This window comes from Hakea prostrata, chromosome 11 (genome assembly GCF_041222555.1).
Source record: "Hakea prostrata isolate BN-2017 chromosome 11, UWA_Hpros_2, whole genome shotgun sequence".
Lineage (NCBI taxonomy): Eukaryota > Viridiplantae > Streptophyta > Magnoliopsida > Proteales > Proteaceae > Hakea > Hakea prostrata.
In genome coordinates this window covers 20,034,887-20,062,879 of record NC_142610.1, presented here as the reverse complement: position 1 = coordinate 20,062,879, position 27,993 = coordinate 20,034,887, and the positions used below count along the sequence as shown (strand labels likewise).

General features: G+C 37.6%; 3 protein-coding genes across 3 annotated transcripts; 2 read left to right on the top strand and 1 right to left on the bottom strand.

Annotated features, from left to right (window-relative positions):
- Nucleotides 1-3,455: 3,455 nt before the first annotated feature.
- On the top strand, nt 3,456-9,874 carry LOC149000707 (uncharacterized). Its single transcript, XM_089139578.1, has 8 exons — nt 3,456-3,576; nt 3,690-4,876; nt 4,999-5,064; nt 5,966-6,110; nt 6,195-6,413; nt 8,148-8,382; nt 8,464-8,659; nt 8,877-9,874. The coding sequence occupies exons 2-8, from the start codon at nt 3,720-3,722 to the stop codon at nt 8,992-8,994; spliced, it is 2,136 nt and encodes a 711-aa protein (XP_088995704.1). The 5' UTR covers nt 3,456-3,576; nt 3,690-3,719; the 3' UTR covers nt 8,995-9,874.
- A 493-nt stretch (nt 9,875-10,367) lies between these two features.
- Nucleotides 10,368-14,113, bottom strand: LOC149000706 (large ribosomal subunit protein uL18-like). The gene is made up of 8 exons (XM_089139579.1): nt 13,987-14,113; nt 13,108-13,177; nt 12,801-13,019; nt 12,387-12,466; nt 12,175-12,291; nt 11,340-11,474; nt 11,061-11,230; nt 10,368-10,710 (listed from the first exon to the last, which is right to left on the bottom strand). Exons 1-8 carry the CDS (start codon nt 13,987-13,989, stop codon nt 10,599-10,601), a joined length of 906 nt encoding a protein of 301 aa, XP_088995705.1. The 5' UTR covers nt 13,990-14,113; the 3' UTR covers nt 10,368-10,598.
- A 6,258-nt stretch (nt 14,114-20,371) lies between these two features.
- LOC149000705 (UV-B-induced protein At3g17800, chloroplastic-like) lies at nt 20,372-25,967 on the top strand. Its single transcript, XM_089140422.1, has 4 exons — nt 20,372-20,478; nt 20,592-20,739; nt 24,534-24,832; nt 24,944-25,967. Exons 2-4 carry the CDS (start codon nt 20,602-20,604, stop codon nt 25,776-25,778), a joined length of 1,272 nt encoding a protein of 423 aa, XP_088996548.1. The 5' UTR covers nt 20,372-20,478; nt 20,592-20,601; the 3' UTR covers nt 25,779-25,967.
- Nucleotides 25,968-27,993: the final 2,026 nt, after the last annotated feature.

The following is a 27,993-nucleotide window of genomic DNA, read 5'->3' as shown; positions in this document are numbered from 1 at the left end:
ATTTTTCTACTTAGTATAGAACTTAACTAGGTTGTAACTATAAATATCCTATTGGGGTCTTGTGAATAATATACTTTTAGATGAGCAATTCCTCACATTACAATATGGTATCAGAGCAAGGTTTTGTTTTCATCATACAGATTGAACAGGATGTCCAGATGATAGGATGTTTACCTCTAAGTATTGTGTATATGTGGGAGGTAACCTTGTGATTTGGAGAAGCAAGAAACAGGCTTTAGTTGCGCGGTCTAGTGCCGAGACAGAGTTTAGGGCGATTGCTCAAGGCATTTGAGAGGTACTATGGCTTAAAGAGCTACTTCAAGAGGTTGTGACAGATTTGGAGGTTCCTATACAGTTATACTCAGATAGTAAGTCAGCAATCAGCATAGCTCACAACTCAGTACAGCATGATAGGACTAAGCATGCGGAGATTGACAGACATTCATCAAAGAGAAGCTTGAAGCTGGGCTGATCCATATCACCTTTGTTACCTCAAACGAGAAACGGGCTAATGTGCTCACAAAGAGCTTGAGCACGAAGATATTCAATTACATTATGAGTAAGTTAGGCATGATAAATATATATGCTCAAACTTGAGAGGGAGTGTTGAAAACATGGATTGAGGTTTCCTAATTAAAATAAGATTATGTTTCCTCAAAGTATAGAGTTTTATTTCTATATTTCATTTTCCTACTTAGTATATGACTTAACTAGGTTGTAATTATGAATACCCTATTAAGGTCTTGTAAATAATATACTTTTAGAAGAGCAATTCCTCACATTACAACAATATGTAATGACTAACTCAATAGAAGAGTGGAACTCATCTTGTCTTTCTTCACTACCGGAGGTGGTGGTCTAGTGGTCACAAGCTCACTCCCAAGTGGTTTGGTAAACCTCATGTCCCAGGTTTGAATCCCACTTGCTCCTCTGTTTCTTGCATTGGACAGTTGTGTGCTCTTTGGCCTGGGCATGAGTGCTACCGGCTTATGTGGACTATACTAGGCCTTCGGTGGGACTCCGCTGACGGGGCAAGTGCTTGCGTTGGTAATGCACAGGACTAATACTTGCATAGGTCGCACTCGATAGGTCACCGCTACTGCATCCCCTCTTTTTATTACAAAAAAAAACAATTTTCATTTTGACCAATAATAAATTCTTATACTTATTTCTTTTAAATATGCATAATTGATAATCAAAATTGATACAAAAAAGAGCCTAACCCCCCCCCCCCCCACAAAATGTTTGAAATTTTGTGAAAAAGTGTGAAAAAATAAAAAAATAGGACCCACAATTACCATTTTCCACAAAATCATTTTCTTTCCTTTCCTTCTCCCTCACCCCACTATACATGGGGTCCACATGCTTTTTTTTCCCCACCCTCACCTTTGCAAACAAACGCAGCCTAATATGTCTCCTAACCATAGAAAACCTCAACCCGACCTAACCATTTTCAAGAGTTTACATAGAAAACCCCAACTCAACCATTGTCAAAAGACAACCGGAGAAAATCCTGCTATATATGCTAAAAATTGTTACAAACACACGGACCCAATTCACCCACACTCACAATGAGTCACACTTTATGTCTTCTAACCATAGAAGACAAAAAAGAATTTAACTAGAGTCAAATACAATGCATACCTTTCAGGAAATGGGATTTTTTATTTTTATTTTTTAAAAAAAATTTCTCCATTCCTTATTTTAATCAAACCCAATACTAGGTTACTGTTTATTCTACCAATTAAATATGAACTTATCAGAATAAGCTTTGGTGGGTTGAAGAGGCCTGTTTTAGAGGCTCAAACGTTTGGGTCTTTCTTCCAGGATGTTGAGAGTCATGTTGATTAAAATATCATTTTGTCATCAATTAATTTGCTTACCAGTTCATATCTCTTGTATGTTACAAATGATGAGTGTTTTGTTCAATATAGATTACTACGAATGAAGAATTTAGATAATTGCGTCTTGCTTTCATAGTAGGGGTGTCAACGGTGCGGTTTCGGGCGGAAAAACACCTAGCCCAAACACGGCCCATTAGCAAACTAACGTTTTCGGGCCGGTTTGGATTTGGTGCGGTTTGGGTTTGGGCTAACTAACGATTTGGGCTAACGGTTTAGACTCGTGTTGACTAACGATTTATGGTGTATAAGAAAAAAAACAAGAAGAAACAATTAAGCATCTTACAACAAAATCGAAAATTATATGGAAAACAAAGTTGTTATTGGTCAATTTCCATTAAAAAAAACTCACCCATTCTATAGAAATCAAGAACCTAGATATTAAGTAATAAATTGATTATTTGATCTTTGAATTCATGCTTAATTTTTTTAATTGTCTATACTAACTACCTAATGGTAATATAATGACTCAAATATTATTTAATGTAAAATTACAAAACGGGTTGTAGAACGAGTTATAACGGGTTGCGGTTCGGCCTGTTTGGGCTATAACAGGGTTGTTCGGATTGTTTTAACGGTTCGGGCTATAAATTGACACCCCTATTTCATAAGTTACTGCAACTTTTGCTTTTAATCTTATCTGAATCTATTCCCTGCTTGAAGTTGTAGAGTAAATATGTATAGTGAACCATTTTCAATCCGAAACATACGGTTATTTTAGGTAGATCCTAGTGTTCAGTATTGGATATATGGTTATTTCTGTTTCTCCAGGGCTCAACGGGGATTTTGTTCAAATGACACTCTGATGTTGTATACTAATTTTATGTGATATCACAAAGCTTCAAATACAACCCAAGTTGGGAGGGGCTCTCCCAATGAGCGCTTAACGAGTTTTGAGATTCAATCGTGTGTAATATTTGAATCAAAAAATAATCATTGGAGTTAATAAATTAAGTAGCATGTTATGCCCAAATCTGACCCTTGGATAATCCAAAGCTAAACTAAGATTGGTTTTAGTTTGCTGTGAATTAAAAGGGTGAGTACAGGCTGACTAGGGTGGTCGAAAAACTGCCTCCAAAGGTTGAATCAAATTTGAGTATAACACCATCTTATGATTGGACTGTAAGGTGCAGTATTTGAGAAGTGAAATTAGGGTTACAAGGAAGATATAGGAAGAAAAGTCACATCATCACTCAGACATAATCTGGTCGAGCATTTCTGGTGCTGGTCCATTTCAAGGTCCCCGGTTCAATTCATGCCAAGGGTTTACACGATTCAAGCCTGATTCACCACCTTTGGTATATTTATGCTCAACATGACCAAAGAAAATTCTAGGAGGAAAAAAAAAAAAGATAACCAAATAAAATCAAGTACAATGTAACAAACTGAATAACCAAATAAATTTTACTGATTGGTTACTTGAAGAAAAAAATTAACTGATAACAAACCTAACGGTTCAATTTTATTTTGTAATTTGGCCAATTACAACATGAACCGGACCGTGAACAAGTCGTATTTGCATTTGGTAAAGAAAACTACTTTGTTTTGGGCGATTTAGAGCTTGGGTTGTATTTGATTGCCGCGTTCGCTTTTGAAGATCTGTTAGTTCTTGAAGTCAGTTCTTCGAAGGGGGTTCTGCTACGAATTCTCGATTGATTTGGTGTCTGGTTACAAGGTATCAATCTTCTACATATTCAAAATCCCGCCATTAGAGTTTCTTCAATTTTTGCAGCACTGGTTTATCGTCAGAATAGACCAGTAAAGCTGTGTTTTTTTTCCCTTTTGTAGTTTCTCGTATTTAGGGTTCATTTGATATCCATGTCTTCTACAAAAGAATCAGACCCCTCATTGGGGTTCCTTACACGAAAGGAAACGGAGGTTAAACTTCCTCGACCCACTAGGGTTAAGAATAAGACCCCAGCTCCTATACAGATTACCGCCGAGCAGATTCTGAGAGAAGCTCGTGAACGTCAAGAAGCAGAAATTCGACCCCCTAAACAGAAAATTACTGATACAACTGAGCTTGCAGATTATCGTCTGCGCAAGCGCAAGGAATTCGAAGACCTAATTCGAAGGGTCCGGTGGAACGTTGGAGTATGGATCAAATACGCCCAATGGGAGGAATCCCAGAAGGATTTTGCTCGTGCCCGATCAGTCTGGGAACGGGCATTGGAGGTGGATTATCGAAACCACACTCTTTGGTTGAAGTATGCAGAAGTGGAGATGAAGAACAAGTTCATCAATCATGCGAGGAATGTTTGGGATCGAGCTGTCACTCTTCTCCCTCGGGTCGATCAGCTTTGGTACAAGTACATTCACATGGAGGAGATGCTGGGTAATGTTGCTGGGGCTAGACAGATCTTTGAGAGGTGGATGCAATGGATGCCTGACCAGCAGGGTTGGCTCTCTTACATTAAGTTTGAACTTCGCTACAATGAGATTGAGCGAGCTAGAGCGATATTTGAAAGGTTTGTGCAATGTCACCCCCGGGTTGGAGCTTGGATTCGATATTCCAAATTTGAGATGAAAAATGGAGAAGTGGGTAGAGCTAGGAACTGCTATGAGAGGGCTGTTGAGAGGTTGGCAGATGATGAAGAGGCTGAACAGTTGTTTGTGGCATTTGCACAATTCGAAGAAATGTGCAAAGAGACAGAGAGAGCTAGGTGCATTTATAAATTTGCTCTTGACCATATACCCAAGGGGAGTGCTGAGGATCTCTATAAAAAGTTTGTTGCATTTGAGAAGCAGTATGGTGATAAGCAGGGAATAGAGGATGCTATTGTGGGAAAGAGGAGATTCCAGTACGAAGACGAGGTCAGAAAGAACCCTCTAAATTATGATACATGGTTTGACTATATCAGGCTAGAAGAAAGTGTGGGAAACAAAGGCAGGACCAGGGAAGTATATGAGCGTGCCATCGCTAATGTTCCTCCAGCTGCAGAGAAGCGTTACTGGCAGCGGTACATTTACTTATGGTATGTTTCCTGATGATCTTGACTTGTAAATTACCATGTTTCAAATTCCCTAGTAGGTATATCTGGCTTGTACTGATGGATGTTTGTCATTATTGTATTTGTGTAAATGTGTTTAATTACAGGATCAATTATGCTTTATATGAGGAGCTTGATGCACAGGATATGGAGAGAACTAGAGAAGTCTACAGGTATTATTTTTGCTTTCGAGTAGTACCCTGTCCCTTTCCTTTGATTCAGTTGTATGCAATGTGCATATATTTTGTAAATGGTTAACTTTAGAAAAACAAAAAATAAAAATCTCATCCTCAAAACTATTTGGAAAGTTTTCATTATTCATTCCAATGTACAAAAGCACCCAAAAAAAAGAAAAATTGGGGATCTTTATTTATTTGGTAGAAATATAAAATAGTAGGAAGAACATTTGCTGGTTGGCTCAGTATGAGATTATAAGATGGTTAGCCCCCTTGAAATGTGAATACTTGCCAAGTGATCCAGAGTTTCCCCACCCGCATATCAAATGTCACTCGGATGGAGTTAGCCAAGTGAATTTTAAGCTTAGGTTGTCAGTGATTATTGGTGGAATTTGAGCATCTTGATTGGGGGGGGGGGGGGAGACAATAAAGTCGAGTGTTGATGTTTTCCCTCATCAGAGAAATCCTCTTTATTGAAAAATGTCTCTGTAACTCAAAGACAGATCTCAGTATTGCATACTTGATTTGATATTGCCATTCCCAATCTTGATTGGATATATCTGGCCATATTGGATGCTTCTTTAGGGGATAATGGTGGTGTCGGCCAATTTACTGAATCTGTGGCGTCTGATCCATCTAATCCAATTGAGATATTTAACTCCTTGCTTTGGCTTGGTATTGTACCAGCTTGAACTTTTGGCTCCGTAACTGGTTATTAATCCTAAAAAAATTTCGGAGGTGATTATTAATTCATATCCCAATAATTGGTTTACATTGAAAGGAATGCACATGAACTTCATCCCTTGTATGTGTCTTTTGTTGGCAAATGGCAATGGTGTTTACGTGGATAGATGTTCCTAATATCGTTCTTTTCTGTCTCATTTGAATTTTTGCACAGAGAGTGCCTAAAGCTGATACCCCATGAGAAGTTTTCATTTGCCAAAATTTGGTTATTGGCTGCCCAATTTGAAATACGGCAGAGAAATCTAAAGGCTGCACGGCAGATACTGGGCAATGCAATTGGGAAAGCTCCCAAAGATAAGGTATTCATTTATATTTTTTATTTTGTTAGATTATCATAACTTTCATAAAGGTTTGTACTCACATCTATGCCTCTCAAAAATCAGATATTTAAGAAATATATCGAGATAGAGTTGCAGCTTGGGAACATTGATCATTGTCGAAAATTATACGAGAAGTATTTAGAATGGGCACCAGAGAACTGCTATGCGTGGAGCAAATACGCTGAGCTGGAGAAGTCTTTGAGTGAAACAGAAAGGGCTAGAGCTATTTTTGAGCTTGCAATAGCCCAACCTGCATTGGATATGCCAGAATTATTGTGGAAGGTATGGTGTTCGAGTTACTTTATAGGTTTACAAAATTGTGAATTTATTTTTACTTCTCAATTCAACTTAGTTGTATCCATTCAATTGTGCAAGTTGGTAGGTGGGGATTAAAAAACTTTGTTTTTACTTTCTAGGTTGCCCAAATCCTAGTTTTCCATTCAACTCTATTAGAAGTCTTCTTGTTGTTTAGTGAAAGTCAATCCATGTCTTTTTCTCTCTACTCCCCCGATTATTTTGGCTGTCCTTGTTCTTCTCTCTAGTCTTTAGCTTTTATAAAGTACTATTATCTCTCCTCCCTGGTGCAATTTGCTGCCACTGTTGTACATGCCCGTGCCATATCTATGACTAGGGACAAATCTGAACTTTCCAGTGGCCCCTGATTTGTTTATATAAAAATAAAAAAAGAAAACTCCTCATGCACTTCATTCTTCTTCTTTGTTGGCTCCATTCCCACATTTGATGGCTTGGCAGAGGCTGTCCAATATCCGTAACTTGAAGAATCATTTTTGTTGGTTGATATAGTACACTAATTTGCACAAGTCCAGTTAAAAGGTTCTCTAAATCCTGAATTTTGGAGTTGGCTGTTGCATCTGACTTTAGTTGAGCCATTTCTAACCTCCCCCCCCCCCCCCCCAATCTTTCTCTGTGAGGTTTTGACCACAAAGGATGTCATGTTATGTATGTTTATGGTGATAATATTCCTTTATATGTGCAGCTGGGTAGACATAAGTAATACACTAATTTAGCTTTTAGACTCATGTTTTTTGATGATGTATTCATATTTTTTATGGTTGTCATATTTGATGGCTTGATGCTCAATTTTTGTATACTCTCTATGGTTTTCTTCAATGAAATTGTAATCGATTATTTTGCTGATATTAAAAGGGTGGGGGGATATCTAGTTTGTAATTTTAGTCATAATTGAGCAGACAATGAGGTGGTGAAACTTGACGATAAATAGATTCCTCAATCCTCAGAGTGATTGTTTTAGGTACATTGGTTCAATCATAAATAAAAAAGGTGATATAGAGGGTTGATGTTTTTTAAGGAATCAAAATAGGGTGGATGAAGTGAAGTGGTGCATCTGGGGTCTGTACCATGTAACACACCAATTTTCTTACTTTAAAACTTTAGGAATAAGAGATTGAAAAGTATGCTTGGCGGTTGACTACTAGAAAACTTTCTCTCTCCAAATTGTCATGCTTTAATCCCATCTGCTTAACAACAAAGGAATAGGATGTGTTTCTACACTCAGAATCCCAATGTCTAGTTAGCCCATTCTTCATCTCTTCTGCTTGTTTGCTTGACCATCCATTTCCCAAAATTTAATCTCCTTGGTCAGAAACCTCAAATCAGCTTATAGATTATCTATACTATTACCAAGCACAAGGTAGTGCAAATGTGACTTGTGAACTCTTTCTCAACTGTCATTGTGGGATGGTAAAAGCAGTGGTTCAGCCACAAGGTGGGCTATAACCAGCCTCAATACTGAGATTTTGAACCTTGCTCACACTATGTAATCTCATCATGTAAATAAGTCAATGGCTTCTAAAATGTTTTATGGTTGACTACTATCATGATTTGTAATTTGTGTCTACACTAGATTTTTATTATCTTTCATGTTTTTTGGAATTAATTTCTTATCTGAAGCAAAAACCACAAACATAGACCCCCTCCCCCCAAAAAAACAATTTTTTTGAGAATTGCCCAGCGCTAATATTCCATGGCAAACAGGCATACATTGATTTTGACATATCAGAAGGTGAGTATGAAAGAACCAGGCAACTGTACGAAAGGTTGCTAGATCGAACCAAGGACTTAAAGGTTTGGGTTAGCTATGCAAAGTTTGAAACTTCTCTTGCTTTGCAAGAGGAGAACAAAGAGGAGGATAGTGGTACAGTCATGGCAGAGGATAATGGTTTGTCTTCCATTCAAGAACACAAGAAGCAATGCCTTCAACATGCTAGAAGTAAGCAAAGCTAAACAGATACATTGGTTTTATATTCTCATGCACGGTTGCAGTCTAGATGTTGATCATTGTCATTTACAGGGGTCTTCGAAAGGGCAGTCAACTACTTCAGAACATCTGCGCCTGAACTGAAAGAGGAAAGGGCCATGCTTTTGGAAGAGTGGAATGCAATGGAAAAGAGCTTTGGCACTATTGGAGATGAAAGTCTAGTCAAGAATAAGTTACCAAAGAAGCTCAAAAAGAAGAGGCCTATACAATCCGAGGATGGTCCAGCTGGGTATGTCGACTTTCTGTTGCTTTGTTTTTGGAAAGGGTAATTGTGCATAAATGCAATGAAAGATATATTCTAAGATGTTGGAGTTGGCTGAATAGCTAGTACCTCATTCATTGGGATCTGTTGGTCCCACATGATATATAATGGTACTCAAAAATGGCAAAAAGATTTTGAAAATGTTCTATAGCTAGGATGGTTCTGATTTTGATAATCTTTGCAGGTTTGAAGAGTTTTACGACTACATCTTCCCAGAGGAAACTTTGGCTCCAAATCTCAAAATCTTGGAAGCAGCTTACAAGTGGAAAAAGCAAAAACTTGGTCCAGAGGATGACTCGTAAGGAAATCCTCTCTGTTGGTGTATCTGTTGGCACTTCTTTTCATTTGTTGTGTCTAGATACCAATCTAAAGAAGTGCCATTGATATTGCTTCTTTTTTAATTGTGGGGGGTTGGAGAAACACCATTTACTGATCTGCTATCTCTCAATTTTAAATGTCTAGTGAAAACAGTAGATTTGAATGATAGGGACAGTTTATTTCTAGACCACCTGAATGGCAACTCCGTTTACCGATCTCGACAGGTTCATCCAATTGTAAATATCTAGCTGGATGAATCTCTTCAATTCTTCACATCATCAGCAATTGCCATCAAACATGAGCGGCCGGGAACTGCAGTAGAATTGAATGATGGGATAGTCTAGTTTATTTCTTTTGTTGTACATTAGAGAGCAGCTGATGGATTTTACTTAAATGTCTAATGCTTCTTTGCTCTTCTTTCTCATCTCGTGGAGGTGGCTTGAGTCTAGTGTAACAGATAGAATTGAAAGTAATTTCACGCATTAGATCTGTGTGGGGTTCATGGGATGATGTAGCCCAGTAACCTGCCTATTCATGGATTTCATATATACAATGCTGAAATTTGTTGTATTTGTTTTCATTGCGAAAGAGAAGGAAGACAAGTCTTCCAACCTTACAAAACTCACAGCTTGTATCCATTCCCGGAAGATGATTATTTCACCGGTTTCAAGTCTTTCATTGAATTTCCAATATTCCTGAACATAAATACTTTCACATGCTCTCAATCCTAATCGTCAGGCTTTAAAGATCTGGTGAAAGTTAGATTACATTTAGTGTATACAATCACGTTGAATAAAGGATGCAAAGGTTTGAATGTTTATGCCCAGCGACTCCGGCCCAAAACTTGATTGTGTCGCTAATCAATTAAAAATAAAATCTTATAGAATCTAGCTAGTCGCTAATCAATTAAAAATAAAATCTTATAGAATCTAGCTAGTAGAAAGTACGAGGTCGAACTACGAAAAACTAAAAGGCTAAGTTCCTAACTTAGTTAATTTAAATTGTTTTCTTCACCTTGTTGCTTTCCCAAAAAACGTTTAAAACGCAAAGAAAGGAACATTCATTGTTAACCATTCGAAACCCAAAAAAGGATGCCTTTGGGTTCAGCCATCAGTAACAATGATAATATTCTTGAGCCACTGAAATTCAGCCTTGACCTGAAGGTTTTTCATTTTTTATTTTTCTCCTTTTTGGTTCTCCTTTCAAATTAGGAAAACCATAAAACGTTTGTACCACTGATCGGACTTTATTTGAAAACGATGGGACATTTTATTTGATCATCTGACATTCCCAAATCCCAACTGTCTCAAATTATTTGCAGGCAATTCCTAACGCAGAAACTATCAAAATACAAAATATATGGAACGGCAAAGGACTGCTTACCGAGTCAAAATTGAAATTGGACATAAATTTAATCCGAAAAATTAAATTAAATCTTCCCAAAATCAGCTATAATCTCAAAGAAAATGAAAAGCAACATGAAAACTTGCTATTGAAGCAACATTGAGAACCAATAAAAACTACAGCAGAAACCACTATTGATGTACAGATGAGAAAATAGAATATCTTTCAAAACTGTTGGGTCAGTCTATTCATCATCATCCTCATCGTCATCAGCTCCAGCAGCAGAGTTCAGGGCATTCAAACGCTCAATCAACCTAGCCTTCCTCTCTTCATAAGTCAACTTCTTCAAGTTGTACCTGTTGGGCAAAAGCAGCAAAGTCATTGTCAGACTTCAGAAGAAATTATACCAAGTTCACACTAATTCAATAGGTATTGACACAAATTCACTGCACTTCCAAGTAAAATAGATGAATGGAAGCACCAAGTTCAAACTCAACTAATGTTACCCACGAAGCATGAACAACCAGAGGGAGGTAGGCAACAGCAAGTATGCTAAGCATAACTAATGGGGCAGAAGGTTGTTGCAAGGGACTCTAAAAGGCGCAGAGAAAGACACTGACACATGGGTTGTGGCTCGTACAGTACACCATACACTGCTTAATTCTGTCACATTTACATACACTGAAGAAAAAAACCTTAGCCTTACCTCTTGTGCTGCTTGGGTGGCTCCTTCTGGGATTTCTTTATGGTTGGCTCAGCACGGATGGCAGCATGTACCTTCTTATACATCTCTTCTAAGCCATCAGCATCAAGCCCTCTCTTGTGATATTCACTGAAATGAGCCTGGTACTTCTCTGGCTCATCCTCCTCCAATTGCTGCAGATTTCTAATTCAAGTGAGAAACTAAGAAATTGGAGACCATGAATAATATCATGACAACTATCCTCTAATTAATTACAAATAGGATGTGTTTATGCAGGCTCACCCTCATGTAAGCAGCAACATGGCCACCATAAATGTACTTACGGTGGACATCAGCATTGAGCTGCTTGTCATCCTTGCTGAAGCCAGCAAACCTCTTGTCACTATGAGGAATATCGAGTCCACCATCCAGTGCTCCCTGAAATTCATGCCACAAATGTAAATAAATGTAAATGACAAACAAGAGACATGATATACAAGAAATAGACTTTTATTCAGCATTTGACACAGGTCTTTTTAGCTTCAAATGGAAATTAACATTTTAAATTATACAAACAATATCAGCATAACCATAACCAATGATTCCCATAGACCAACAACCCATTCTGTAATACTGACAACATTTGCAGTTCAATTCTACTAACACCAGAAACTAACCAATTTGGAAAGTCCAAGGGCAGGGGTTGTTAGCTTTTAAAGATTAGGAGGATATTACACAATATCATGAGCACGTGTATTTAAAAAATAACCATACAATTGTACAGACTAAGCACATTGGAGTCTATGTGTCTCGAACAAATAAATCTCTTCTTCTCACCAGTCTTCTTTTTATGGGATGGGGGCTGAGAGTGTGGTTAGTACAAGCAATGAATGGGTTAAAACCACAATTGGAACAGTTATGAGAAACTAAAAGCAACTGCATAAAAACAGACACTTGCAAATATCTGATGGTGAGGCACTCAAGCAAACAAATCACCACCACCATCCACACCAAGAATAGCCTCCAAATACACATCAGCATTAGATAGTCATTCTCTTTTCATAAAGTAATCAGCAAGAAGATGTGAGGAAGCTAGGGACCCACAGCCCAAGTAAAGAATATAGCTATCGATTTATACCTTCAGTGCACCAAAAACACGATGCCCAGTTGTTGTTCTCACAAGGCCAACATCAAGAAGGGCACGAAATGGCCTCCTACTATCCGTGGGTTCAACTGAGTAATCTTCGCCCGTTGCCTGACAGTGATATGCAAGTATGACATGTCATTATTTATTTAATACTCTAGAAATAAAACCAGATCACATCATAAACAGTAAGGGTCTTAAGGCACCTCAACATTGCCCTCATACTCCTGATCCATCTCAAGCGTTTTCAACACCCGACGAGCAAGGAGAAGCCCAGTGCAGTAAGCTGTTTAATATTAATCCAATAACCTCTGTTAAGTACTTTTTGGAGCTACATATTAGACAGATGCATCATAAAAAAAAAAATGTATTCCTGCTGCAGAATTTTTCTTTTCTTCTTTGGGGTAAAGAAAATATTTTATTAAGAAAGTAGAAAATGCACATGAGCAGAAGAAAAGACAGAGTTTCATGCAAAGTTACAGCATTATAGGTCACATCTAGAAAAAAGTTCCTAAGAGGGGGAAATGTGAAATAGAAAAAAATATATATTAACAGTCCAATTAGATATCTGAAGCAAAGATGGAACCAATTCTAGAGGCCAAGGGCATGTTGGAGCACACCTGCAGCATAATTGGTCAGACCAACTTCAAGCCCATAGTGTGGAAGCTCATGTGCATAAGCTGATGCAAGAACCATATCACCAGTAATACTAGCAGATATTACTTGTGCAACGATGTCCTTGTTGCTGTATCGAACAACAAGCCGATATTTTGGTGTGTTGTACTTGTTTTTGTCTTGATTGATAAGGCGAATCCTAGCCCGGTAGTCTGTCTTTCCCTCTGTAGCGCCATGTAATTAAACACATAAGAAGGGAAGAAAGTCTTTCTTTAGCATTTTAAAGTAAGTAACAGAAAGAAATGACAATACCTCTTCTTCTCTTGAACTTAACCTGAAAACGCTTGAAGTAGGCCCTAGACTTTTGTGCCTTGATGAAGACCTAAATTGCACACAAAGAGAACGTAAGGCAATGTATAAATGATGATGAGGGAAAATCTAGAAGTAATATGTTTAATTAGAAATCTAAGAAAAATGCAGGAGGTTAAATTGAGGTATCACACCAATAAAACTGCAAATGATTAAACAGTGCCAAGTTTCTTAAATTACAACAAGATTTTGAATAAATCTAGTAAGGAAAAACACACAAAAAAAAAAAAAAAAAAAAAAACTCTGCAAGTTCCAATTCTAGAGATTAGCACTAGAAAACGGGAATAGAATCAAATTACATCATTTACTGCTAGCAGAAAGAACACTTATAATGTATCTGCTCTCAGGCGAACTAAGCATCCATACATAGATCAACAATCAAATCACCAAAACACTCGAAGCAAAGCAATACACAAAACTAAAGGATCTTCACGTTTCCGATCAAAAATGGAAAATGTAGATCCAAACACTAGAATAAAAAAATAAAATAAAAAAACAATAAATTCAAAGAAACTTCGCGTTTAAGAGATAAAGCAGATCCAAAACACAAACACAAAGAAAAAACGAAAACAGGACCTCAACGCTAATCAAAGAAAAAAATGCCTCAGAAAACAAATATCAATGCGTATGAATCGAAAAGGAGTAACAAAGTTACGATGCACACCAATCCAAAAAGTTGCAACCCTAGCATCACTACACAGATTGAAACTTACTCCATTAATACGTACACAGACAGAAACAGAATACGAATTCAGAGCAGAAAAATGATGAAAGAAAAGAACAATCAAAGAGAAGATAACAAAGAAATTGGAATTTACGTACCATGTTTGCTTGTCTTGTAGAGCTTCAGTCGATGAGCTTCAATACGTTCAGCAGCTCCGAATGAAATTTCAAGTGCGCCAAACGGCTGAAACACTTTATAGTGCTCAGTTGTCGCTAAACCCTAATGTGGTTTTCATTGTTTAGGTAGTAGGTTAAAAGAAAATTGGTGCTTCACGGTCCAACCATGTTTTAGTAATGCTGGTTCCGTGGTTCGTTTGCTTCTTCTTTTCTATTGAACCGGATTTTTGATTGGTGGCCTCCCAACTCCCTAGTATGTGTCTAATATCCACGTCTGCAATAAAAGAATTCCAAAATTAAGTGTTTTTTTTTTTTCAAAAGAAAAGGATAATATTTCTTGCTGTTAGTCATATCGCTCAATGTTATTATTTTTTTTGGTAATAAAGTGCTTTATTTGGAAACTTCAGCCGTGGCCGAGTATAACTCTAATAAACACTCAAAGGAACATGGCCATTCTGTCGAGTAAGACACCCCGAGCACCTTCCGCGCTAGAAAATCCGCAATCCTATTGGAATTTCTAGGAATGAGCTTGATTTACAAGAGAACAAGTATCTAATGTCATCCACTATGGGTTGGGCTTCTAAAGGTATATGGGCTTAGAGAATTGATCAGCATTTTGAGAATGATGAACCAAGCTGTAAAAGTGCAGAAGCTCTTCCACTTTTTAAATGCTAGTGAACCAATGGTATTGAAACTTTTCCAAGCTTTTATCCATTCAACTAGAGATCCAAGGTCACTCTTCTCCACTTTCCAGGATAAAGACCCTCTAAACCATACTGCTTTAGCTATTGGGGAATGCAATATTATATGTGAATGGTTCCTCCGGTTCTCCACAAGTTGCACATGCCTTATCCATCTTCGTGCCCCTTTTCGCTAGCTCACTTGATACTATCAGACCTCCATTACATGCTTGCTACAGAAAAAGATCTCACTTTTGGGTAGGTCTTACATTTCTAGACTTCAGACCATGGCTTAGGAGACCTTTCCTCCCAAAAATGACTTCTTGATGAAGATGGCTTTTTGTTTTTCTCCTCTTCATTCATTCTCCATTGTAATTTGTATGCCTCCTTTACTAAGAATTGGCCATTTCTACTCCCTCCCCAGATCAACTGATCATCCTGGGGAAAGAGGGCTAATTTAATTATGAGGATGGCTTCGACTTCATCTTTTGCAAACCAAGTTCTAATCAAGTGTTGCCTCTAGGTGCGATTGTCTTCATTGATAAGGTCAGATACCCAAGTAATAGAACAACCTTGTTCATGGAGAGATTTTAATTTAAAGCTCGAGAGTGAAGGAACCAATGGATCTTCCCACACCTTTATAAGGTTACCTTTGCCAATTTTCCAAATTAATCCAGTCTTAAGGACTTCTCTACCCTTCATGATGCTTCTCCAAGCCCAAGACGAGTTATTGCGTACCTTTGCCTCCAAGAAGGATTTTCTTGGGTAGTAAATACTTTGCATAAATTTTGATCACTCTAGATCTGATTGAAACATTAGCCTCCAAGCTTGTTTACATAATAAAGCTCTATTGTGGAGAAGTGGATCTCTAAAGCTCAATCCACCTTGACTTCTTGGTTTGGCCATTTGGTTCCATGAGATCTAGTGGAGAGTTTTTTTGTTTCAGAACTTCTCCAAAAGAAAGTTGCAGCTTTTGGTTTCTGTTCATTGTGGGTTGTTGTAGGCACAAAGAAATGAGATTCCACATAGTTTGATGAAGGTAGAGCCATTGATTTTAGTAGTATCTCTCTTCCCGCATGAGTGAGTAATTTCTTTGACCAACCTTGATACTTTGTAGTTACTCTATCATTGAGTGCATGGAAGAGTTCTACCTACATGCCAAATTATGTAGGGAGACCAAGGTATTTTTGAGGACCATTTCCATATCTCACCTTAAAAATCTTTGAGAACCATATTTTAAACCTAGGAAGGGTATTGGGGCTGAAATAGAGGGATGACTTCGTGGGCATTGTAGATGTTATCCAATATGCTTTTTTCTTATATGAAAGTTGATTGTTGATGAGGCACAATGGAGGGAAGTAAGGAGTGGAGTTGAGTTACCATGACTTTTGTGGCCATTTTAACTGTAACACTACATACGCTAATGGGCCTAAAGTCCTCCCCACCTCTAGCTATTCTTTCTTTGGGATGAGACATATGACTGTATCATTTGCTCCATCTGATAAAAAAATCTATGTTTATAAAATTATCTACAAAATTTAACAAATCCATTACAGTTAGGTCCCAAAACTTTTGAAAAAACAAGGGGGGGGGGGAAAGCCATCAAACCCCGGGCTCTTGAGGGTAGTTATAGCATAAAGGGCTTTCTTTACTTCATCTAGAGTTGGCAGAGCCATGAGTAGAGCATTTTGATCCAAAGAGACCGATGGTTGAGTGAATTGCAATGTAAAATCAAGAGTCTCATCTCCAACATCCTCAAATGTGAAAAGGGTTTCATAATAATTTGAGAAAAGATCAAAAATGTCTTGTTCAAATTAATAATGGATACCATTGGCATCTTTGAGCTTTAAAACATGATTTCTCCTCCTTCGAGTGAGTGTACTTGCATGAAAGAAAGTTGTGTTTTGGTCTCCCTCCTTCAGCCTTGAACCCTTGAACCCTTGATTTCTGTTGCCAAAAGATCTTCTCACAATGTAATAGCTTCTCCAACTCCTGTTGCATATAATTTTCCTTTCCTTGTGAAAAATCTAATACCTCTTCCCCTTGTAGAATAGCTAGTTGCTAGACTGCAACTTGCCAAAATATTCCTTATTCTACTTTCTGAGATCTTCCTTGCACCATGACAATCGTTGGAATAAGGTTGATTGGGGGAATTAGCTGTCATTCTTCATCCAATTTCTCTTGACAATTTATTCACAATAGGGATCAATTCGCCACATAGCTCCAAATCGAAATGGGTGGCGACCCCTCGATGGTTTTCCTTCAATATCAATTGTCAAAGGAGCATGGTCAGATGAGATTGATGTGTCCACCATAACCATAGTTTATGAATACTTCAATAATCATTTTAACTAAGCTAGTGCTCTGTCTAGTCTCATCTGCACATTTGCCTTTCCAATTCCTCATTAATCCAGGTATACCCTGCACCATGAGCACCTAAGTCAACAAATCAAAAGATTTACGTCATTTTTTGAAAATTTTTTATATCCTTGGAACCCTTGCAAAAGCCTCTCCGCTCTTCTCATGCCATCCTAGTATGGAATTAAAATCATCAAAACAAACCCATTATGCATTTCTTTTGGAGCCTAACTTAGTAATATGATCTCAAACTACGCCATAGGAAGAGCAGTAAGATTAAAAAACATTTTTTTAGAGACCAAAAAAAAAAAAAAAAAAGATTAAAAAGAATTTGCAATGTGGATTGTAAGAATCTTGTCAGAAAATCCACACATAGGTTCACTTCTCTACCATAGTGCGCAAATGAACACGATACGAAGTGGTTCACCATCTTACTAATTCCCCAAACTAAATCACACGAATACCAAGGAACCTGATATGTATTCCGCAACATCATGATCACCAGTTCCGAGTTAGATTGGATCTCAACCTTCAGAATGCCCATAGTGGGTCCCTCCCACTACCATATGCCTCCTCACAGTTGATGGCGATGTATCCATCAAGGAGTCTGCGTGTCCAAAATTAAGGTTTTGATTTCTATTATCAACAAATTTTCTTCATTGTTTCATTCCAAAAAGTAAGAAAAATGAACTAACAAGTAACAATGACAAATGGATTTTTTTTTAATGATAATTATGCTATGCTATCTCCTTGTGTCGTAGGGTAGTTGCTAACTGAACCTTGTTTTTTGTATGTGGAAGTACGGTTAAGAATTTCACAAATGGAAACATGACAACAATGTGACATTGATCCTTAAGATGACAATATAAAATTTATTATTCCAAGGGTGGTAGTGGCATGGAAAGTGATGATGCAAACGGAATTTATCGTTGTTTTTGCTCACGTATCCTTTCTCTTCTAGGAGTTCGTTCACTACTCCGCCTCTTATCCGAAAAATTAAAATACAATCTAAAGCATGTATTAAATTGAAACTTTTATTTCATTTGGGGTAAATGGTTGAAACAACTTCAAACGTGGAATATTATATATTTTTGTTTGGTAACCAAACGTGAAGTATTATTAGTGTATCAAGATTTGTATCTTTAAATTGATGATAGGTCATAGTTAATACCTTTATACAATTCAATAATCAACAAAAGAAAAATAAAAAATCTATAATTTTATATCCTATGGTCAGTTAAAAATATTATGCCAGCCATCAATGTTGATGATAACAACAATATAAAGCCCTCAAGTAAGTCGAGAGAGTGTTACATGGAGGATACAAGAAAATAAAATAATGATTCATTTTTTACTAAAAAATAATATTTTTCTACTACGTCCATACCATTGATGAGATAAAACGTCAACTTACAAAATCAACCATGGATTGGAATTTGACTAGACAATTGCACATCAGACCAAATTCCTTTGATGTATGACTAGAAAGGAAAATAAAAGAAGCGAGTGTGAGAATATCAAACAGAAGAAGTAAAACTTAGTATTAATCACTCTAACATTTTCTATAGACTATTTACATTATAGTCAAAGGTGTGAAATATCCTTACCAAAAAAGAAAAAAAGGGTATGAAATATAGATAAGATTTGGTGTTTTGTTGGCTGCTGAAAAGAACAAAACCCCGAAATGTCGGCAAAATATTGCCGACATTTCTAGGTATATCTATCAGATGTCTTGACTCTTCGACCTTCATGAGGCTTCTTCTCTTGGGGTGGGACCATTTGGTCATCTCACCTGAACACGAGATTAAAATATTAAATGGGTTGTAATGAATGTATTTGGCATTTCGTGTAAATGAGGTTTAAAAGTTTAAATTAATCAAAATCCAAGATTCCAATTGTGATACCCAAGTTCTTTGTTGTTGGTACTTGGTTCTCGTGCTTAGCAAAGTTTGGTCGCTAAGGAGTGCAAAGAGGAAGTTTGTTGGTTGATGGTGGAGCTAGGCAGAGAAGAGTTTATCAGTTGACGGTGGAGAAGAAGATAACAGAAAGCCGGTGATTAGAAGTAGTAGCGGTTTAGGGCTTTGGTGCGATCAAAGTTATTTTCTTCTTCTTCTTCTTGAACAGAAAAATTGAGAAATGAAAAGGGTTTTCTTCCTGTGATTTGCTTCGATCTTCACAATTGGTTTAGGGCTCTGGTGCAATTAGAGTCATTTTCTTCTTCTTCTTCTTGTTGATCAAAAAAATTGAGAAATGAAAAGGGGTTCTTCTGTAATCTGTTAGGTAACAAAAATTAGAGGGTTTTTTATTGCAAATTTCAGAGATGGAGACGGATGTTCGAATGAAAGAAAGAAAGATATATACAGCGAAGATTACCAAAAAATTGGTACAGTGATTTTTGGTAAATATCGTTTTCGCCCCCAATTTCAATTTGTTACTTTTCGAACCAAACAAATTTCGTCGTGTTTATGCCGAAATTTGTTAAAACTTAAACCTCCTGCCATTATTATAGTATTAGTAATATAATAAGTAACACATTCACCCTCTACATTTCAGAAATTGTGTTTACGTCCCAAAATAATTTTTAGTACGTTTATATCTCCAATGTTTCAAATTATATATCAATAATATTCATATCATCAAATAATGACTCAATCTATTGTATTTTTCAGTTTCTTTATTACTATTTTGACCTCAAACCTCTCTCGTTGTAATTTTCAAGAATGATGAAAGAAAATAAACCCAAAGATGAGAGGACCATTCCATCTTCTGCTACAACGATTGGTTTTTCCATAATTTAATAATTTTTCTAAACTTAATTTAGCACAATAAATATGTTCTATTTTATAATTATATTAATGCTCTTAAGCATAAGAAGACGCTTGTTGTAAAAAATTAAAAAAATGTTAATGTAATAATTCATAAATCAATGAAATCGTATATATAATTTGCTCTTAAAAATATCTTAAATTTTACTAAAGGAGGTTGTTTGATTGGTAATGATTAATATCTTTTAGTAAGATGGTTGTAGGTTCTAATTCTGTCATTGATAATATATGTAATATTCTTGTCCCATATATATATAAAAGAAATCATTGTAATACAAAATATTTAAAATTTAAAATTAAATAGATTTACAAGTGATTTAACACGTGGGAAAATAATAAAAATGCTTAATCATTTTCTTTTTGGGCTTCGTCGCCATTGGGTCAATTTAAACCTCCTAGAGGTTTCTACGTAAATAACAAAAAAATTAGCTAAAACTATTTTACAGAAAAAAATTAATAAATCAATACCACGTGTCCGAACTATAAATGGTTTCGGTGGTTCCTTCATCAGTACCCCGGAGACCAGACGACGACCTTCCCTGAACGCGTCTCAATCTTGAACCCTAACAGGCGAATTCGCTTTCTCTTTCTGTTGGGTGTTCTCTTCTCAGGTAAATTGATGAAGTCATATGTAATTGATGTTTTTTATTTATTCTAACGAATTGTTGTTTTAGAGTCTGGAATTTGGCTTTTATGGAAGATTGTCCTTGTGGGTTTGTTGCAGTTTTGCTTTGATGGAAGCTGTTCTTCAGTCTTCTTATGGGTTCTGTAAATATTCCAGTCTCGTGGCTAGGTCCAGTTCTGTGGCAGCAAGTGGTCCTGATCTGGTGTGTTTCAATGGCAAGGTCCGGTTTTCGAATAGATTGATAAAGGTATCAGAAAATTTCTCGTGTTTGTTGAGTTTGGTTTGATGTGAATCGGTAACTGCTCTGTTTAGATGGATTGGTTTTGGTTCCTTCATATGAATGTATGGCAACGTTTCTCTGTTGTTTATGGATTACTTTACCTTTTAAAGGAGTAGTCTTAGAACACTCTAGTTAATTTTGAGGGGAAACCAATTTTATCTTTAAGAATTAAGGAATCAGTACTGGTCTCGTCAATCATCGATTGTAGTAGTGATCGTGATTACAGAAAACAAATGGGAAAGTATTACTCATTTCAAACTACGGCAGGGGATCATCGTGCTGCTCGAATGTCTGGTTCTTCCTTCTTATATGTATTGTCAAGGTTTAGATATTACTGTTTGCTCCATATGCTTGACATGACTTGGTGTATATGGATTTTGGATTCTACAGATTTTCATGCTTGAATACTTTACAAGTTAGTAGGAGTTCATATGTAGAACAGCCACATGAAGAGTGCAGGAAATTTTGTGAGTGTGTGTGAATACAGGTGAGGCATCTAGATGGAATCCATCATAGGTGGGTCCCTCACGGTGGCTTCTATCTTGATGCTTCGTATACATTCACACACTCACATGTACATGAAGATACACTGGACTCCCAAGTGAAAAGTCGCTTGGTTTTATATATTTGGAGGTATCTAATGTTCAGAGAAACTATCCCTAGCTTATCTCATGTTTGATATATTATTTTTGGTATCCATAGTTTCAGTTTTGCCCAGATCACTCTAAAAACTCCTACCTGCTGGGCACCACCGGCACCTTCTCATCCAATGCAACAAAAATGGTTTTTTAGTGCAACCTTGGGTCACAAACCAAGTTTTAGGTCGCTATAGGTCCAGTATAGTGAATTCATTTTCTAGATTGAAGGTGACAATCTTGTAAGTTTCTGGGTCAGTCAATGCCTATAAGAATAAAGCAAACAATCAAATTGGGTAGAAATGTTATTAGAATCAGATGAGGTTTTCTGAATTTAAAATCGTTGTTGAGCTTGCAAGAGAACATAATAGGGTTAGTGGCCTTTTATGTTAATAGTTAAACCTCCAGCCTCTTAGTTGTAATTGCCAAGAGAGTGCTGTATTGAAACCCTTGGCAATACTTCCAACTCATAAACACAAAATTTAGGCTGAGTTTGTATAACTGTTAGATCTTACTGATTACAATCAACAATCAGTTGTTAAAAGAACGAACTAATCCTGGGCCAGAAGGTTTGAGAACCACTCTGGTTGCAGGTTTGGTTCTCATGGTCATCAACAGTCACTAATAACCTGATGTACAACAGGATCACAATCCGCAAGCAATCACAAAAGAGTAGGTTATAAGTCCTAGTTGTTTGCAACAGGAAATAGGTAACTGTCCCCCTACCAGGTGAAGAACTAGGCTGTTAGGACTGGTGTGATCCTTGGTCTGAGAAAAAAGTTTCACTCACCAGAACACCCAACCAGAGAAAGCAAACAGAAAGTGAAAACACCATACTGGAACAGAGAAAGGATATTAACTCGAAAATAAAGAGAGTTCCTAAAATAGCAACTAGACAATGCAGATGGAAAAACCCTTTACAGTGAAGGTTAGGAAACATAGGGGAGAATAAACTATTCAAGGTTTCAGCCACTGTTGATGGCTAGATCATGACATATGCTAGTAGTTCAAAAATATAAACCAGCGCTTCAGAATTTAGAAACTTCGCACTTTAGGAAGATCCAACCACTGGATGACCAAGAGACTATAGTCAAAGGTAGCTAAGAACATGCCTAAAGCTGGTTTCATTCTATTGGTTGGATGTGAAGTAAATCACCTTGGAAGTTGCTGTTCAGAAAGCCAGATTAGCTAGTGCTGTAGTGAACTGAGAACTGTTCAAACCCAAGACTCTGTCAGTGTATTGGTAGAACACCAGTGTCACATATAACAGCAGCAACGGTTGGGAGAGATGATGACCAAAATTCACCTGGTGGAAGCTTGTTGAGGAACAGAAACAGAAAAGGGTATGGAAAAGAATAAAATGAAGAAAAGCACGGGGAATTTATAATGACCAAGGCCTAGGTCAGTCTATTGCTAACCCTATGGAAGCTCACGATACTCACTATCTTGCACATATACAATGGGGCAAAGCTAAATCAATCTTAATCCATAAAATTGTGTGGGGCTCTATGCCTCTCACAACATAAAGGGGAGTTTTTTTACCGCCAAAATGATTAGTAGTAGTAAGAACTACTAAAAATAGACGAAAACATTTTGTAATGGTACATTTTACGTTGAGGAAATAAAATAATAAAACCTAAAGATACTACTAAGTAACCAGAATAGAAATTAACTCTTTAGTCCAGTGTAAGGCGTCAATCCCTGATATTTGGGCTCGGAGAATTTGCCCATTACAACAGAGAACTTGAAAACCCAGAAAAATTTAAGCTCATGGTCCATATGACCTTTTGGTCATTTAAAATGAGGCATAACTTGAACCAAGAAAGTGAACTGATCTGAAAACAACAGGCCTCGTCTTTTCTTCTTGCTGAATTCATCATGATACACGCATTGAAATGAAAAGCCAAGGTTTGGTCTTGGGGATGCAACACCAACCCTTAAACCTGAAAGTCAAAGGAGTTGAAACAAAGGAGGTTGACCTAGTGATACAAATTATTGGTACTGCCAGAATAGAACAGGGAAGAAGAAATGGGGGTAGAAAATTGGAAGGAAAATTAGTATTAAAAGAATGATGGGTAGAGATAAGTAGGTCAGTATCATGGGGAAAGAAACGGGATGGAAGTGTAATGAGAAGAAAGAATAACTTGACCAGTCTATTATCACCCTCTCATATTTAAAGTCTGATATTCTATTCCTTTGGGTACCAAAGAAATTCTATTCCTTCAGTTCTGCTATTCAATGCAATAAAAATCTTTTGTACAAATAAAGAAAATGATTAGACTATCATTTTATTAATCGTGAAATAGAAATAGAAATTGAACCAAACTAGGAAGCTACTACTAACAAAGTGCAAATCACAAGACTAACTGAATTCCTTACCAATCTTGTGTACAAATAATGTAATAGATATCGGTCAGATTTATCTCAGTTTGGGATTATAGATTGGGTCATGCTGGTGAAACCTCACAAATGAACTGCATTATGTTTAGGTAAAAGAGGTTCAAATCTAATTGTCTTAGTTATCGCTGCATCTAGGTGAACCAAGACATTGGAGGGGCCTGGATGCAAGTTGACACCGAGGCAACACTAGTTTAAGGCACCTGGATGCCAAGGCTGTCACATAGGCAACGTGTTGATAACTATGCTCGTAGTTGCTATTATTTTCAGGGGAGAAGCTCTGGTGGGCCCATGTGCTGTCTCCTAGCTGACTGCTGTCAACTGCCCGTCTCCTTTCTGCACCCTTGCCTCCGCACCTCTGCTAATCCTTGCAGCAACACTCCTCTAGCACCCTCTCTCGTTTCCCCATGGCTCACTTTTTGTCTCTCTCTGCCTGATGCAAGTAGGTGTTGCAACATATTGGTCCAAGGAGGTTGAAGGAGATGAAAAGGGTGTTGTTACAATGGGTAAAACTGGAAATATGATTAAAAAAGGATTACTGAAACATAATATTAAGAACAGAAAGGTACCCCAGGTATAGTTCTCTAAATATTAGGTATGCCAAGTTTATTGTATCCTAACTTTTTCCCCTTTGATTTGGGGAGGGGATGATTTTGATTTGTTTATACATGGGCTTACATGGGCTTTGATGCTTGGATGTTTTTCTTATATTTGGTCAATGGATGGCAGCATTCTCCTTCTATTGCTCTCCCCAGTCAAGGCCACAAGAAATCAATTTTTGTACGTAGGAGAAGCATGGTTGTAATGTCTTCATCGTCATCTCACGAATCGGCAGGAAGAGCAACTCCAATTGCACCTCTTGAATTGGAGTCTCCAGTTGGGCAGTTCTTGTCTCAGATCTTGAAAAGCCATCCTCATCTAGTCCCGGCTGCTGTCGACCAGCAGCTTAAACAACTTCGAACCGACCGTGAGGCTGATAATCAGAAAGAAGAGCCTTCTGCTTCTGGAACTGAACTTGTTTTGTACAGGTGATAATATGTCAAACATGGGTTATGAATAGATTATTTCATGGTATGAAGTTGCAATTTGCATCTAATATCTATTTTTTATTTATTTTATTTGTTCCTAAAAATTTACAGGAGAATAGCTGAGATCAAAGCTAATGAGAGAAGAAAGGCTTTAGAAGAGATTCTGTATGCCCTAGTCGTGCAGAAATTCATGGATGCAGATGTATCTTTGATACCCACAATTTCCTCATCGTCTTCATCAGATGGTTCTGACTGTGTTTACTCATGGCCGAGTCAAGAGGAGAAGCTTGAGCAGCTGCACTCATCAGAAGCCTATGAAATGATCCAAAACCACTTGACTCTCATCTTGGGAAATCGAGTTACAGACTCTAAGACTGTTGCACAGATAAGCAAAATCAGGGTTGGGCAAGTTTATGCTGCATCAGTAATGTATGGTTATTTCCTCAAGCGAGTTGATCGACGGTTCCAGCTTGAGAAGGCAATGAAGATCCTTCCTGGACTAAATGAAGACCTGTCTGACTATGGACATAATTTGGCTGAGAAGAGGGGAATCAGTGGCATTGAGGCATCTCCAGGTTCAGATGCCAAGAAAACCTACCGTGAGGTTCCACATGGTAAATCTGGTTCTGCGCGATTTGGATATGGAACTAAACCATCACGGCTGAGGACCTATGTGATGTCATTCGATGCCGAGACGTTGCATGGATATGCAACAATTAGATCCAAGGAATCTATAAGTATCATTGAGAAGCATACAGAGGCATTGTTCGGGAGGCCTGATATGATGATCCCACCCCAGGTTACTGTTAATTCTACCCAGGATGAACTGGTCAGAATAAGCTTTGGCGGGTTGAAGAGGCTTGTTTTAGAGGCTCTGACTTTTGGGTCTTTCCTCTGGGATGTTGAGAGTCATGTTGATTCGAAATATCATTTCATTGTCAATTAATTTTGGTACCGTTTACGTCTATTGTATGTAAAAGAAAAGGATCAGTGTTTTGTTCGCCTTACTGTACCACTTATGAAGAGGATAATAGCACCTTGCTTTTGTAGGTTAACTTTTTAGTCAATCTCAGCTTATCCCCTACCTGAATCTGTGCAGCAAATATGTGTAGTGAACCAATTTCAATCCGAAACGGATGGATGCTTTATATAGGTCCGAGCCATTAGTACTGGTTATCTTTCTGTTTTTACCAGGCTCAGAAGGAATTAGGTCCAAGTGGACACAACTGTATGATGGGCTGAGGTGTTGTAGTCTTTCACTTATAATTAGGGAAAAGGGGCGGATCTTGGTGCAATTGCTTGTGAACACATTTGTAGCTTGAGGTGAAGGCATAGAAATGGCCTCGATAAATTATTGAGGTAAGATTGCACGGGGAAGTTCATGGTTGTAGCTCTCTGGATTTTGCTTGTGAGGAAGCCTATGGCGAAGAAGTTGCCCATTACTCATAGTAGGAAAATCTTAGGTAGCAACTGCTTCAATTTTAGACTTAGTGAGGTGTTTTATTGGTGAATGGTGGAACAAGCAAGAATCTGAAATTCCAAGATTTTTCTAGAATGGCTGAATATCTAGATGCATGAGCCTTGAGTTGAGGGTCTGTCTCTGTATTCAGTCAATTTAATCAGTAGAGTCAAGGAGGTCTTGGATTCATACTTCCCTCTCATAATTCCTTCCATCCGCAACTGAACAGCCAGACGCCTCACTTCCATTCCCCAATAAAAGAATTCATTCCCCTTTTCTCTTCCAATCTTTTCTATCTGTTTCTCTCTGTCTTTGTCTCTCTCTTACTTGATCAGCTACCTTTTTGGGTTTGCATTGCCATTACTTACAGAGATTCTTTCCCGTTCTTGAGAAGAAATGGGGTAAAAGAGGGATAAAGAGCTTATTGATAATATACGATCACACATTAGCGGCACTATAGAAAAGTGGAGAATATGAAAGAGCTTTAGTTTGGGATTTTTATGGTTTTACCACTTTCGGTTTTGGTTTCTGCAACTGTTTCTGAGTATCAGACTATTCTTGTCTTACGATGACGGGTATTCTTTTATTTGGAAATAATAATATCATGATCTTAAAGATGGCAAAACGGTTCATATCTCACTAAATGAAAGGTCAGGTCCCTTGCTCTGCTCTGGCTTTTTATCTCTGTGTAGTTCATCTAATTTCTGTGACTTTTCCGTTTTTCTAATTTTCTCTGGAAACCCAGGTACTGGTTTGTCCCACAGGACCTATACTTACATGGGTTCTTCAGTGCTTCGATTAAGCTACCAGCTGATTACACAGCTGGGGTGGTTGTTGCGTATTACGTGAATTTTGGTTGAATCGTTTCATGCCTAGTCATTATTTTTCCATTTTTGTTAATTTTTATCTTCTTCTGGGTTTTGTCTGATTTTACAGATGGATTGCTATAGATGTTAATGGAAATATGTTTTAGGCAAACCATAATGACTTGGTTTTTGAGTTCCTGGGAAATATTTGAGGTTTATGGCAACAGAAGCTCTAGCGTAGGAAGGGAAGAGAGAGATGGTCTCTGGTTGATCCTTCTGAAGATCTTTATCAGTACAACATTCTGAGGATCCGGATTCCACTATACAAACATCTTTCCTTCTGCAAATCGAATTTACCATCTCTAATCTATCATGGTTCAGTATTGATTGTGTTTCTGTCGACTCATCATCGGTAATGGATAAAGAGGAAAATTATCTTTATGACAAGCCTGGTTGAGACCTCGAAGGTCAATACAGACTCAGGATCTGCCCATTCTTCTTCTTGAATCCAAGAAGCACTTGTCATATTTAGAATCTTTCTACGGTGTGCTCTATTTACTATTCTTTCATACTCCGTGACAGTCTTTCGATATATGCATATTCCTTGCCTTTCTTTTTCCATCAAACCAAGGACCTATGGAAGTCGAGGGAATCCGGATCATCTCCTCGTCTGTGCTCCCCCATGGCTTCCTGATCACAAAAATCAGTAGGGCCCACTGGTGAAAAAGAAATTTTTTTTAAATTTTTTCCAAAAAGTGTTTTTCACCTCCCCCGACGGGGAGATGATCCGGACTCAAGTCGAGGCTCGTCCCCGATTGTGGAATTCTTCAAGTGGCTGTTGAGGATTGCTTTGTGCCCTACTCGAACAATGCTCTGCACACAAAAGTGTGCAATAC